This window comes from Aedes albopictus, chromosome 1 (genome assembly GCF_035046485.1).
Source record: "Aedes albopictus strain Foshan chromosome 1, AalbF5, whole genome shotgun sequence".
NCBI lineage: Eukaryota > Metazoa > Arthropoda > Insecta > Diptera > Culicidae > Aedes > Aedes albopictus.
In genome coordinates, this window is record NC_085136.1 from 78,198,262 (window position 1) to 78,210,602 (window position 12,341).

At 48.4% G+C, this 12,341-nt stretch overlaps 1 protein-coding gene across 1 annotated transcript in view; it reads left to right on the top strand.

The window, feature by feature from the left end:
- Positions 1–12,078, top strand: part of LOC109422014 (mucin-5AC) — a 240,925-nt gene extending 228,847 nt beyond the window's left edge. Inside the window, exons 5-8 of the mRNA XM_029855257.2 lie at positions 2,559–3,010; positions 3,073–3,344; positions 3,412–4,486; positions 4,549–12,078. Of these exons, the coding sequence (XP_029711117.1) occupies positions 2,559–3,010; positions 3,073–3,344; positions 3,412–4,486; positions 4,549–10,744 (7,995 nt within the window). The 3' untranslated portion in view covers positions 10,745–12,078. The remainder of the gene's footprint in view (positions 1–2,558; positions 3,011–3,072; positions 3,345–3,411; positions 4,487–4,548) is intronic.
- The last annotated feature ends 263 nt before the right edge of the window (positions 12,079–12,341 follow it).

The following is a 12,341-nucleotide window of genomic DNA, read 5'->3' on the forward strand; positions in this document are numbered from 1 at the left end:
CATCAGAACTTCAGATGCACAAATCTCAAGAAGCAAGCTTCAAACAACAGTGCATTTTATTATTCTGTTCTTGCTCACTTGTAATAAGCTTAAAATGAGAAGCTCAGGTGCGCTGGTTTTGTTTACGAAGAGATTTGTGCCCTCAAAATCGTGAGTAGGTGTCAAAGTCGGCCATTGTGGCGGCCATTGTGGCGGCCATTTTGGGATTCTAACAAGTCTGTCCTTAAATTGTTCTACGAAATTCTTTCAAGTAGTAGTTAAAGTATTTTAGTATTAAAATCTCTTCTGAAATTGTATAAGTTTTTATCAGAAATTTCTTAAGAGATTCCTTCCAGTACTTTTGTCTATGATTTCTGCAAGGATTTTTGCAGGCATTTTTGAAGAGATTTCTTAAGATTTCTCCAGAAATCCTTCCAAAAAGTTCTCATGTATATTCTCTCTTGGAAACACTTGCAGAGTTCCTCTTGAAGTCTAGCATGATTTTTTTTCTTGGTAAGGAGGTATCTTAAGGAATTCGAGTATTCTTTAGGCATTATCCTATTTCTGGGGAAATGCATGGAAGAATATCTAACAGAATTCCTAGAGGTATTTCGGTATGCAGGGATCTATGGAGAAATTCCTGCCTGAATCACTAAATGTAACAATGTAAGAATTTCTGCTGGATTTTCTCGATAAATTCCTGAAGACATTTCTGGGAATGTGGAAATTCCGAATGGAATCCTTAGAGAATTTCCTCTGGTGGATTTCCTGGAGAAATATCTGAATAAATTTCTAAACGAATCTTTGGAAAATTTTCTAAAAAAATCACTAGAAGATCTTTTCGAAGAATCTTTGGAAAAATTTCTGTGAGAATCCCTGTAGAAAATACTAACGGAACCCTGCAGGAATTTCCTACACATTCTCAACGAATCCCTAGAAGAATTTCAAATGTAATTCCTGGTGGACTTCCAGACCACCTATAGAATTCTATCCAAAAGAATGCTTGGAGAGTTTTTTTGAAAAAAAAAAACCAAAAATAATATCTGAAGGATAAATTTCTTAAAGAATTTTTACAAGAATTTCTAAAAAAACGCGGAAAGAGTTTCGTCAAGAACCCTTGGTTGATTTATTACAAAATTCCTGGAGTAATTTCTGAAGGAATCTATGGAATTACTTTTGAAGAACTCCATACAAGATTTTTCTTGACTGAAAACCCTTGTATAATTTTATAGAGAAATACCATTTGGATTTTTTAAGAATATTCACGAAAATTTCTAAAATAATCCCTGAAACAAAGGATTACCGATTTCTTCAAAGAATTATCTTATGGATTTCTGAAATAATTTTATAATGTTTTTTTTTAAGTAAACCCATAGAATCTTTTCTAGAGTAATTATTGGAGATATTTCTGCAGGATCCTCTAACGGAAATTGTAGACAAAATTCTGAGGCATTCTATATAAGATGTAGGTACTAAAATAAACTTTCAGAAGAAATCTGTGGAAGACGTTCCAAAATTAATTTCTGGAGGATTTTTTAAAGTAATTTATGAAGCAACTAGCTGTACCCGGCAAACTTTGTCTTGCCTACTGCGTTTTTTGACGTTTAAGGTTTCTATCCAAGCCCAAATCCTCGGTCACAAAATGTATGGAAGATCGATTTTCAAAAATTCTCAATTTTTCCATGTTTTTTGCCTCATAAACCTTCCTTGGGTGAAAACTTACAGAACAAAACTAAGACGATCAAAATCGGACCATCCGTTCGCAAGTTATGCGCGGTTCCACGTATGCCACTGCATTTTTATATATATATAGATATGGGGAGAAATCCAGGGGATTCCATGGTAGTCCACGGTGTGTCGGTACAGTTGACGATACTTCGAGGTAAGCTACGTTATACCGTGTTTGGTGGTCCGTGGTGTGGCATGCTAGTCCGTGATACTCGACGATAGTACGTACTATTCTACGGTGGTACTCTTTGGTAGCCCACGGTACTCTGTGATAATATGTAGTGAACCAAGGTTGTCCATGGTAAATCGTCGTAGACAATGGTAGTTTGTTGTACATCATGGTAGACTAGGGAATTCAGTTTTGTCCACGTACTCCAAACTAGTCATTGGTAATCCACAGTATTCTGTGGTACTCTAATGACGGTGGTGCTCCACGCTAGTCTGCTGTATTCGACGATAATTCGTGATAACTCATGGTACTGTAGATCGTGGTAGATAACATGGATAGCTCGTGGTATGCCATTTCAGCTCGAGATACTTCACGGTGGTGCATGGCACTCCACGGTTATCTCTAGTATTGCTTAGTAGCCTGTGATATTCTACAATTCTCCAACATATTCCGTGGTACACTGTCCATGTTAGTCCATGATACCCTAGGATAGTACATGGAACATTCCGAAGTACTGTGATGGTATTCCAAAACATAACAATTTTAATTTGTGATACTCCACAATGATACGTTTAGCTTCATGGTTTCAAAATCTTTGTTCCAGAAATTCTTCGCTTATCATGTCCAAAGTGTTTTGCATTCCAAATATTCTGATCTTCAATTTCCATTTCATCGCTAACAGGACTACAGTATCAAGTTCTACCTGAACGCCGGTGCCGATCGGGACAAGCTCGTGCTGGGTATCCCCACCTATGGCCGTTCGTACACGCTCTACAACCCGGATGCCACCGAGATTGGATCGCCTGCCGACGGACCCGGAGAACAGGGTGATGCCACTCGCGAGAAAGGCTACCTGGCGTACTACGAAATCTGTACCGCAGTGAAGGAAGACCCCGAGTGGACCGTTGTGCAGCCGAATCCAAGTGCTATGGGTCCGTACGCTTTCAAGGGCAACCAGTGGGTAGGATATGATGATGAGGCGATTGCCCGGAAGAAGGCCAAATACGTGGCGGAGAATGGACTGGGAGGTATTATGTTCTGGTCGATTGACAACGACGATTTCCGCGGAACCTGCCATGGCAAACCATATCCGATCATCGAAGCCGCCAAGGAGACGCTGCTCGCCAGCACGGAGTGAGTGTATTGTATGATGGCAAGTGGAACAATCTACTTATGGGATGTCTTTATCTTTGCAGTATTGGTGCCAACGACATTGCCGCCCCTAGTCGTCCGAGGAAGCCGTCGAGGTCCCGCAGCCGACCAGGAACTACCAGCCGGAATCGCTTGACCACCGATAACAACAACGAGATCAAGTCATCGTTCAAGAACTCCCAGAGCAGGAAGAACAGCCGCCCGGCACCGCGAACAACGACTACAACCACTAGCACCACCACGACCGAGGGTTCACTGTACATCGGAGGACGGACCACAACTCCACAGCCACCGACTACTCCAGATCCAGGCGCAGGTTGGTTACGTCACCACTTTCTGACTTCCTCCAAATCATTTGATCTCCTTTTCTCTTCCCCTTTCAGACTTCAAGTGTACCGATGAGGGTTTCTTCCCGCATCCACGCGACTGCAAGAAGTACTTCTGGTGTCTGGACGCGCCCGCTCTTGGTCTGGTAGCTCATCAATTCACCTGCCCGTCCGGACTGGTGTTCAACAAGTTGGCCGATTCCTGTGACTACGCGCGCAACGTAGTTTGCTCCAAGACTGCCCCGACGACGACCACCACCTCGACGTCTACCACGACATCCACCACCACCACAACGACGCCAGCGCCAAGGAACCGCGTCACCGTGTCCACCACTCGAAACAACTTCTTCAACCGCGCTCTGACTACAACGACCACTACGGAGCCACCGATCGAGATCGACTACTCCGACGAGGAAGAGGACGAGGTTCAACCCGAGGAAGACCCGAAGGTGATCAAGGAACTGATTGCGCTGATCAAGAAGGTTGGAGGCATCGAGGAACTGGAACGCCAGCTACAAGCCCAAGAAGATGGATCGATTGTGCTGAAGGATGAGAAGACAGATCAGATCTCGACGACGCAGTCCACGATCAGCAAGAGCTTGTACGAACGCGTGTTGAGCAGAGCCGGCAACGGGCTGCAGAAGTTCCGACCGGCGTTGACGTTCACGCAAACGGACAAGAGTGGTTCAACTGAGAACAAGTACTCGTCGGTGGTGAGGAATACGAACAGCCGAGTGGGGCCTCAGAATGAAGGAATCGAAAAGTTGCCAGAATTTGAAGGAGTGTTCAAGGAACGGCCAAAGTATGTTACGTTGAACCGGGCACGACCGACAAAGGCCAGCGTGGAAGAGGATGCGGATGATAGGTATGGCGAAGAATCATACGAAGAGGAGGAAAATCAACCGTCGACGTTTGCCACCAAGAGGACAACTGCGAGTCCGAAGTATGTGAGCATTCGACGGCAGAGACCGACTACGGCAGCGGATGTTGAAGTCGAGGAGAATGAGGAAGAGGAGAATGTTGCGGCGCCAGTGCAACAACAACAACAACAGTACAGTAGTGTGAATCGGAACCGTTTTCGGCAGACAACTACGGAGGAACCCGTGGATGAAGTTGAACGAGTGCCAAGCCGGTGAGTTTTTTCGGAAGTATGGTATCTGGGTGCAGCGGAGTAATCTACGTTTTCTGTTTTAGGTACAACACGATCGAACGTCGTCGAGCTACCGCGCAGTACAACCGTCTGCAGGAAGGAGATAAAGATGATGTAGGCACTGATTCGTCTCTATTGGTACCTTCTACCGATTACGAAACCATTTACACTACATCGTCCACTACCGATGCACCAGAACAGTTCATCACGTACAGTACACGACAGTATGCTAGCGTAGAACGTAGCAGTACGACCGAGGCTACGCCACAGACTGGCGGCCCCAGTGCTACGGATCTTACGCAATCCATTCCAACCACCACCACCACTACAACAGCAAACGAATACAATGTACAGTACTCCAATACAGACTTACAGACGGATCATCCCGAGCGGGACGGTCCGGTAGACACTGTTTCCGATCTAGATTTAAGTAGAACGGCCGACTCGGACAGCCTGACGACGGACGACGCGGTGACCGTAGATTATAGCAAGAACGAACCGACCTACGAGGTAACCACTTTACTAAACCTAGGTGAGAGTGTTACTGGTAGTAGTGTTAGTGAGTTAGAAACGAGTGAGTTTAGTAGTAGTGTTGGTACTAGTGGTGTTAGCGTTAATCCTAGGATTCAGGAAGGCGAGTTGACGACTTCGCTGCCTGCCCTGACGACCAATGGTTATGAGGTTCCAACAACTACCGTTAGCCCCGCAACAACAACAACCGTTAGCTCCACTAGCGAAAAACTGATCGGTACTAACGATGAACAGTCTAACTCGATTTACAAATTCCCATCAAGAACTAGGAAAACCACCACCACCGCTAGTCCCCTAGAAGTTGTCACTAATAAGCAAGAGTTCGAATTAACCCAAACGCAGGCTGCCCCGCGTCCATTCGGAGGGGCGGTCCGGCGTACACGTCCAACGCGGCGTCCCACGAGCAGTGCAACTACGACAACTACAGCTCCCGAAGAATTCACTACGCTCCGCTCGGTAAAGGTGAGTTATGCCAATAGCCAGAGATTTGATCTTTCAGCTAGACGTAGAAGCGGCGTTGCCGGATCGACCACTGCCCCAGTGAATCCTGGCAACAACGAGGTAGGTATTGCTGGCGATTCCTTGGACAGTGAACCGACTGCTCGCCCGACCCGTACCCGAGGCTTCCGAGGTCGCGTACGGTTCGGAGCTTCTACCGAATCAAGTTCTGTCCCGACTGAATCGGCGCCTGTTGCTGCCGAACCTACCCGACGTCGGCCACAACAGTCGTCGGATTCTTTCGCTCGCAATCGTTTCTCTTTGAACCGGGCTTCCAGTCGAGCACCGACGGAAGCACCAAGTACCGCAACTGAACGAATCACCGCCACGGAGCAGCCAGTTGAGCAATCAACTGCTAGGGCTTCACTCAGGAGGTTGAACTTTAATCAATACAGCGGTAGATCAAGTACCGAACCGACGACAACCACCACAGTCGAGCCGGAAATCGAAACGGATTCGCCGGTCATCAACTTGCAGGTCAAATCTCACACAGGAATCGACGAAGATCTGTTCAAAACTCAGGAACGCATTCTGTTGACGCTGGGAACTGCTTTGCAATACGGATTCAGCAATCGAAACGAGCTCAACGGCCGTCGAATTCAGGAAAGTGAGCCGAAGCTAGTCAAAGGAACGGTCGAGAACTCTCCCATCACGAATGTAGTTCGTGAGAGGCCAACGGTCAAGTCTCGCTCCCAGGATACCATTGATAACCAGCTTGCCGAAGACATCAATGAAATGGCTACGGAACCAGTCTTCGTTTCAACTTCAGAGCGAGCCTCCTCGGCATACGACAGCACTGTGAGCGATCAGGAACGAACCAATGACTACACTACCGTATACAGCGTTAACACTGCCGAAGTGGAAACGACAACACCTGGCCAGCGTAAGTTCTTCACCACTCTTCGTGGACGCGCTTCATTAGCCACCACTGAGTCTAGCGACACTACGCTGAAGGTTGTTCTCTCAGAGGTAAATACCAACAAGACATTCATCCCAGGAAAAGTACGACCAACACGTCCAGGAAGATTCCGCACCACAACCGTAGCTGCCTCGTCGGAAACTGTCAACGAAGCTTCCACATTGCGATCCAAATTCCCACCGAGGAAGACATTTGTAACTCCAAGCACAAATGCCATCGCCAACGAAGCAGTCGATAAGCCATCGCGTAGACCATCGCCCTTCATCCGCAGGCAGCGACCAACTCCCGGAGGCACAACGTCAACAGCCGCAGCCACAGCAGAATCTTCTCCAGACAGTGCGACAGACAACAGCGAAACAACCGAGAAACCTCCAGGCATCTCGACAACCGTTAGCAGACGTCGCTTGGGACGCCGGAAGCTCACCACCACTGCCAGTACATCTGAAAAACCGGCCGTAGAACAGGTCCAACGTGAACGTCCAGCTGGATTCACCAGGCGTCAACGTCTACCATTCGGCCGCTCCACTACGACTACTGCTGAAACGCCCACAGCTGCCCATCGTACCGGAACAACCACCACCTCCGAACCCTTCACAGCCGAGCCTACCTACCCGGACAGCGCCGTTGGAAACTCCGACTTCACCACCGTAATTTCGGACGTCTCCAACGAAATCGAATCCACGTTCATCACCAACGAAGTGCTCACCAGCGACAACTTCCTCCGACAGCAACTACCGGAATCGCAAGAGGTCAACAACTCAGAGGAAACCACCGAACTGCTGTCCACCATCGTGACCGCCGAGCCATCAACCGAAACCACCCCAACTCGACAACAGTCCAAACGCCCTGTCCAACGGTTCAACGACAGCCAGCAAATTGAATCGGAAGTGGTCCCCAGCCGTAGTCCAAACCGAACCTTCGGCGGACCCCGTAGGAAGTTCGGTGCATCAACCACAACCACTACGGAAGCTCCAGAAGTGTCCACCATCAAGAAGTTCATCCCATCGCGACAGAACCGACCTTCGTTCTCGCTAGCACGTGCACGTGCCTCGTCCACTACAGAAAACCCAACCGAGCAGGACCAACCGGAGCAATCGATCGCCAGTTCAACGGCCCGATCATTCTCGCCAACTCGGCGACGCAATCAGCTGAACTTTGCTGCCCGCACCTCGACAACCGCTGCCAGTGCCGGAGACGATACGGAAGCATCCTCCAGCAGACCACTGACTCCGACGCGTCGACGACCGACATTCAACGCGAGCCGAACGCCGCGACCTCAGTCGTTTGAGGACTCCTTTGACAAGGCTACAGCAGCGCCAGCTGCGGCGAAACCTAGCGCAGGTAGAGTGAGCCGTCCGTCTTCGGCACTGCTTCCAAGAAGGCCGAATCTGTTCGCCCGCACCACAACCACCACTACGGAAGCGTACACGGAGTTTGAAACCGACGAGAAGACTACACTGGAAGAGGAAAGCAGTGGAGAGCGGTATGGACCGAGTACCCGGGGGTACAGTGAGATTAGGCGACCTACCTCGTCGGAAGAGAGGGATGGCGTTACGGGACGGTACAGTGCCGAAGTGGAGGACAGCGAGAATGAGGTGCAGCGACAGGGTAAAAAGTTGTTCGGGCAGCTGGGAAGCGGGAATAACAATTTGGACGATGAAGGGCGGTCAAGGGAACGAGGATCGGCGGAGATAGGAGGTTTCAGAAGACCTGGACCGAGAATTGTGGGATCAGGAGGACGAGTGCAAGCGGCGAGGAACAATACGAGGTTTATTTTCCACAATAAGGAAGAGGCATCTTCGACGACAGCTAGGACCATTACAACGAGAGCTAGAAGGATATTTGGAAATGTGGCAGGGTACAAACCGGGTGGTAATGGAACCAGCGCTAGTGCTAGCGCTTCTCCAAGTGGCTCCGCTACCACGGCCAAACCAAAACTGACTACTCGAGGAAGACCTGTGTTTGGTAGAGCGCGATCAACGACCGCTTCAGGAGCGTCCGGAGAAGAAAAGGTTGTATCGCAGCGAGTGAATGACTCACAGCAAGGAGCGACCACTAGACGATACCAGCCGAAGAAACCGACACGGAAACCGACGTTTACGACAGTTTCGTTGCCCGTCGGCGGCAGCAGAACTCGGACGTCAAGTTTGTTCAATCGTAACCAGCCAGTAGTACTAACAACCACCGAGCAAAGCTCGGATCTAATCCAACCAGAGACGACAATTCCGAGCGTAGAATCACAGACTCCGGCGATACTGTCGGTGCTGCCAATCGAGCAGAGCGCACCGTCACAGCCAACCACTACACCCTCCACACTCGATAGCGAGAACGAAATCGAGAACACCACTTCATACGAAGATACAATCAACACAGTCAGAACTACCACCGAATACTACACAGCATCCGATGAAACTCTCTACACGACACTCAATACGGCCGACACAATTTACACCATTAATGATAATATCGATATTGATGATGTCAATGTATTGCAGGAACGTAGTAGAACGTCCACCACCACGGTTCGACCAACGACGCTCTACCACGTGTTCTCGATCGACAAGGAGAGCGAATCGATGCCGTCGTCGACAGAGATTTACCGCACTGAAGAACAGGAGATCGAACTGCCGTCGACGAACAAGACGGACAAACTGGTCGAGATCCATCGCGTGGTGGAGATCTACACGAAGAATACCAGCAATCCGGACGAGATCCCAGTCATGCAAAAGCTGGGTGAAATCAATCGTAAGATCATTATCCGGCTTGTTGAACCGAAGAACAAGACGGCGGAAACCACCGAGGAGGACAAGGAGAAGAAGAGTCGAACACTGGTGTTCGCCGACAACATCTTCAACGTCGAAACCTCCACAATCCCGTTGGAGGGATTGTTCGATGGTGAGAAAGACGGAAGAACCGGTCGCACGGAATTTCAGACGACTGAGTTGAACATGGAGGAGGAAGTGACCACCGTTGCACCCCAAGTGGAGATCGAGCGTATCTCCAGTGTAGACTTTGGATCAACGGAAAAGGAACAGGAGGAACTGGTTACCATAACGCCTCTGATCGCCGAAACGGAACGCTACACTCAGGTAACTACTTCTCCGCTCAAGCCAGATACTGAACGTAGTGTAGATTTTGAAGACACTACCGTGAACGAGGAGGAACAGTCTACGGATTATTACGCTGATGAGTTACCAACGACAGTGCCGGTTCAGCCTTCGACGACAACGCCGACAACTACGACATCGACGACGACTACGACTACAGAGGAACCCACAACTGTACCTCCCACGGAGGTTCCAGTCTCATCTTCTACGCAGGTTGTTCACAAGTACACGCTCCCGGCAGAATTCGCTTTCATTGAACCATCCGATGAGCCGACAACGACCACGATAGCTCCTACAACAATGCCACCAACAACCACGACTTCGACTACCACAACCACCACTACAACGACTACTACTCCAGAGCCTCCAACGGCTTCACCCGAGACCCCTGCTCCGGAGCGTGTACGACCGCTGGTCATTCCCAGCGTAGAGACCAAGAAGAAATACACGAAACGTCCCAAGACGACCGTGTACCGACCACAACTGGACTTTATCTACACGAACGAAAACTCTAGCGAAGATGAACCGGCTGTCGCAGTCGAACAGGTAACTGAACCTCTTCCCAGCACTTCCACTCAGAGAGTACAAAGCACTAGTAGAAAGTACGTCCCCTCGGTAGCACTGCGATCTGGTGATGGTTTGTCGTCCTTCCGAAAGTCCAAGGATATCCAGGTAGCCCCACTGCCGAAGGCAGCCGCGTCCAGGGCCACAACCGCTAAGCCAAAGTTCACAACGACAACTGCGACTCCCAGAACAACGACGACCACCACTACAACAACTACCACCACCACAACCGAGGCGCCGGTGACCAAGGTGGACTTCAACATCAAGTACGTTCTGCCGGTCTTCAAGCCGGATCTCGTCAGCGAGCTCAAGATCGAGAGCAAGAACGACAAATACAGCGTACCGCTGTCTTCGCTCTACCATCCGGACTTTATCACGAAATCCGTCTCCGGGGAGCAGCGACAGGAGCGCCAGTACTCGCCCGTCTATCGACCGGAACTAGACAACGACGAGCTAACGCGAGCGCTCACGAGCGATCCCGATCCGGTCGCTCTGGAGGCAGCCAGCCTGGATCGGGAGATTCTCGGCGACCGGAGCACCAACGATAGCGAAAGCGAAGAGCGCCTCGAAGTCCGCAGCATACCGTCGTACTTCTATCGGCGAGCTGGGGAGGTCAGTTAAGCCCCTATAAACATCCCTCCTCACTTGGTCCGACCAACAACGGGAAAACAAAATCCAGCAAATCCCTTCTCACATTTTCCATTTGGTCCAGAATGTTGCATGTGCCTGGATACAGAAAGCTGACCCCGTATGATACGTGAATGCATTTTCGTTCTGCTGGCAACCCCGCCGAGGGTTGCCATCGTATTTTATATATCTCTAATCCTCTGAAACAACGAGATGCCATAGATTTTAACTAATTTATTGTTGTTTCTTCTAACTTTTTTTTAATTCGGAAAAAGTGACCCCTATTCTTTGTTGCCCTAATCTGCTTGTTTGTATGTGTCCAATCCCTCTGTTGATGATGATATTACCATGGTAACGAGCGCGTTTATCTGTATATGTTTGTGTGTGTGAACGGTATTTATTCTAACCTTTGAAGGGAGCGCCCACTTCCTTTGTGTAGTTTCCCTGTTGTACGTATAATACTCAACCTTTCTTTACCTTTAGTATGTAAGTTTGTGTGTTCAACAACATGTACAACACACACGAACACCACTACCAGCGTGATTGACTGCTCTGCTTATGTTGTTGTTGTTGTTGTTGTTGCTGTTGTTGATGCACCCTACAAGTCTTCCCTCCATATCCGAGTCAGTATGAATGATTGCAATTTTACAATAACCTCACCTTTTTCTTTTGATGCACCCCAGCACCTAAATCTGTTGTTGCTTCACCTCTTTTTCTTGTGCACCTTGTTTTTGTATTTTAATCAACACCTTCCAAGCTGTATTATCTATATAGAAAACGAACAACCAACACTTGAAACAAGTTAGTTTTAGCTAAACAACGCTAGTCTTTAAATAAAAGTGAAAACACATAGCACAAGATGGCGTCCGTCAATGCTGCCCTGCCACGTCTGTCAGCAGCAGCGACTTGGACACTGACGCACACAAAATGGACGACAGTGAAGCAGAAAGTGGAAACAAAGAGTGCCGTGCGATCATTTCGCGCAACAACCGTGCAGAAGTGTTAGGTTAAGGTTAGGATTTCGGATGCATCGTAGATAGTGTTCGTTAGGCTTTAGTTCTTTATTTTTACACTCCTACGACACTGCCAGAAAACAAACAACTTCTACTCTACCAACTGTTTCACACAGACAGTCGTGCGATTTAGTGTAAATAACATTTATTGAACACACTCTTCCCCCCTGGCTACTATTGCCTGTCACCCCCCCATGTTGTCACTATCCGAGCAAAACTGCAGACACAAGTAAACAGTAAATCGAAGCGGAAGACGAAAACAAATCAAAAAACGTGTACATAGTTAAATAGTTTTTTTAGTCATATTTAATGTTACGAAACAATTAGCGCGAGCGAAGAGAAGCGTACATAACACTGCGAGATAGGAGATCGCTGCGAGACCCAATTCTCCCACACAAGTATAAACAAAAAACAAAACATACCAAGAGCTGTTAGCACTGTTTTTGTATACATAAAAACACTGGAACAAGCATACGAAAATGTTCAAAACAAAAACAACACACTTGTATTTATTCCCACCACTGCTAGTTTTTAAGTATGCCATCTCCACATGGTTTAGTGTTGCTGCTGCGTTACAC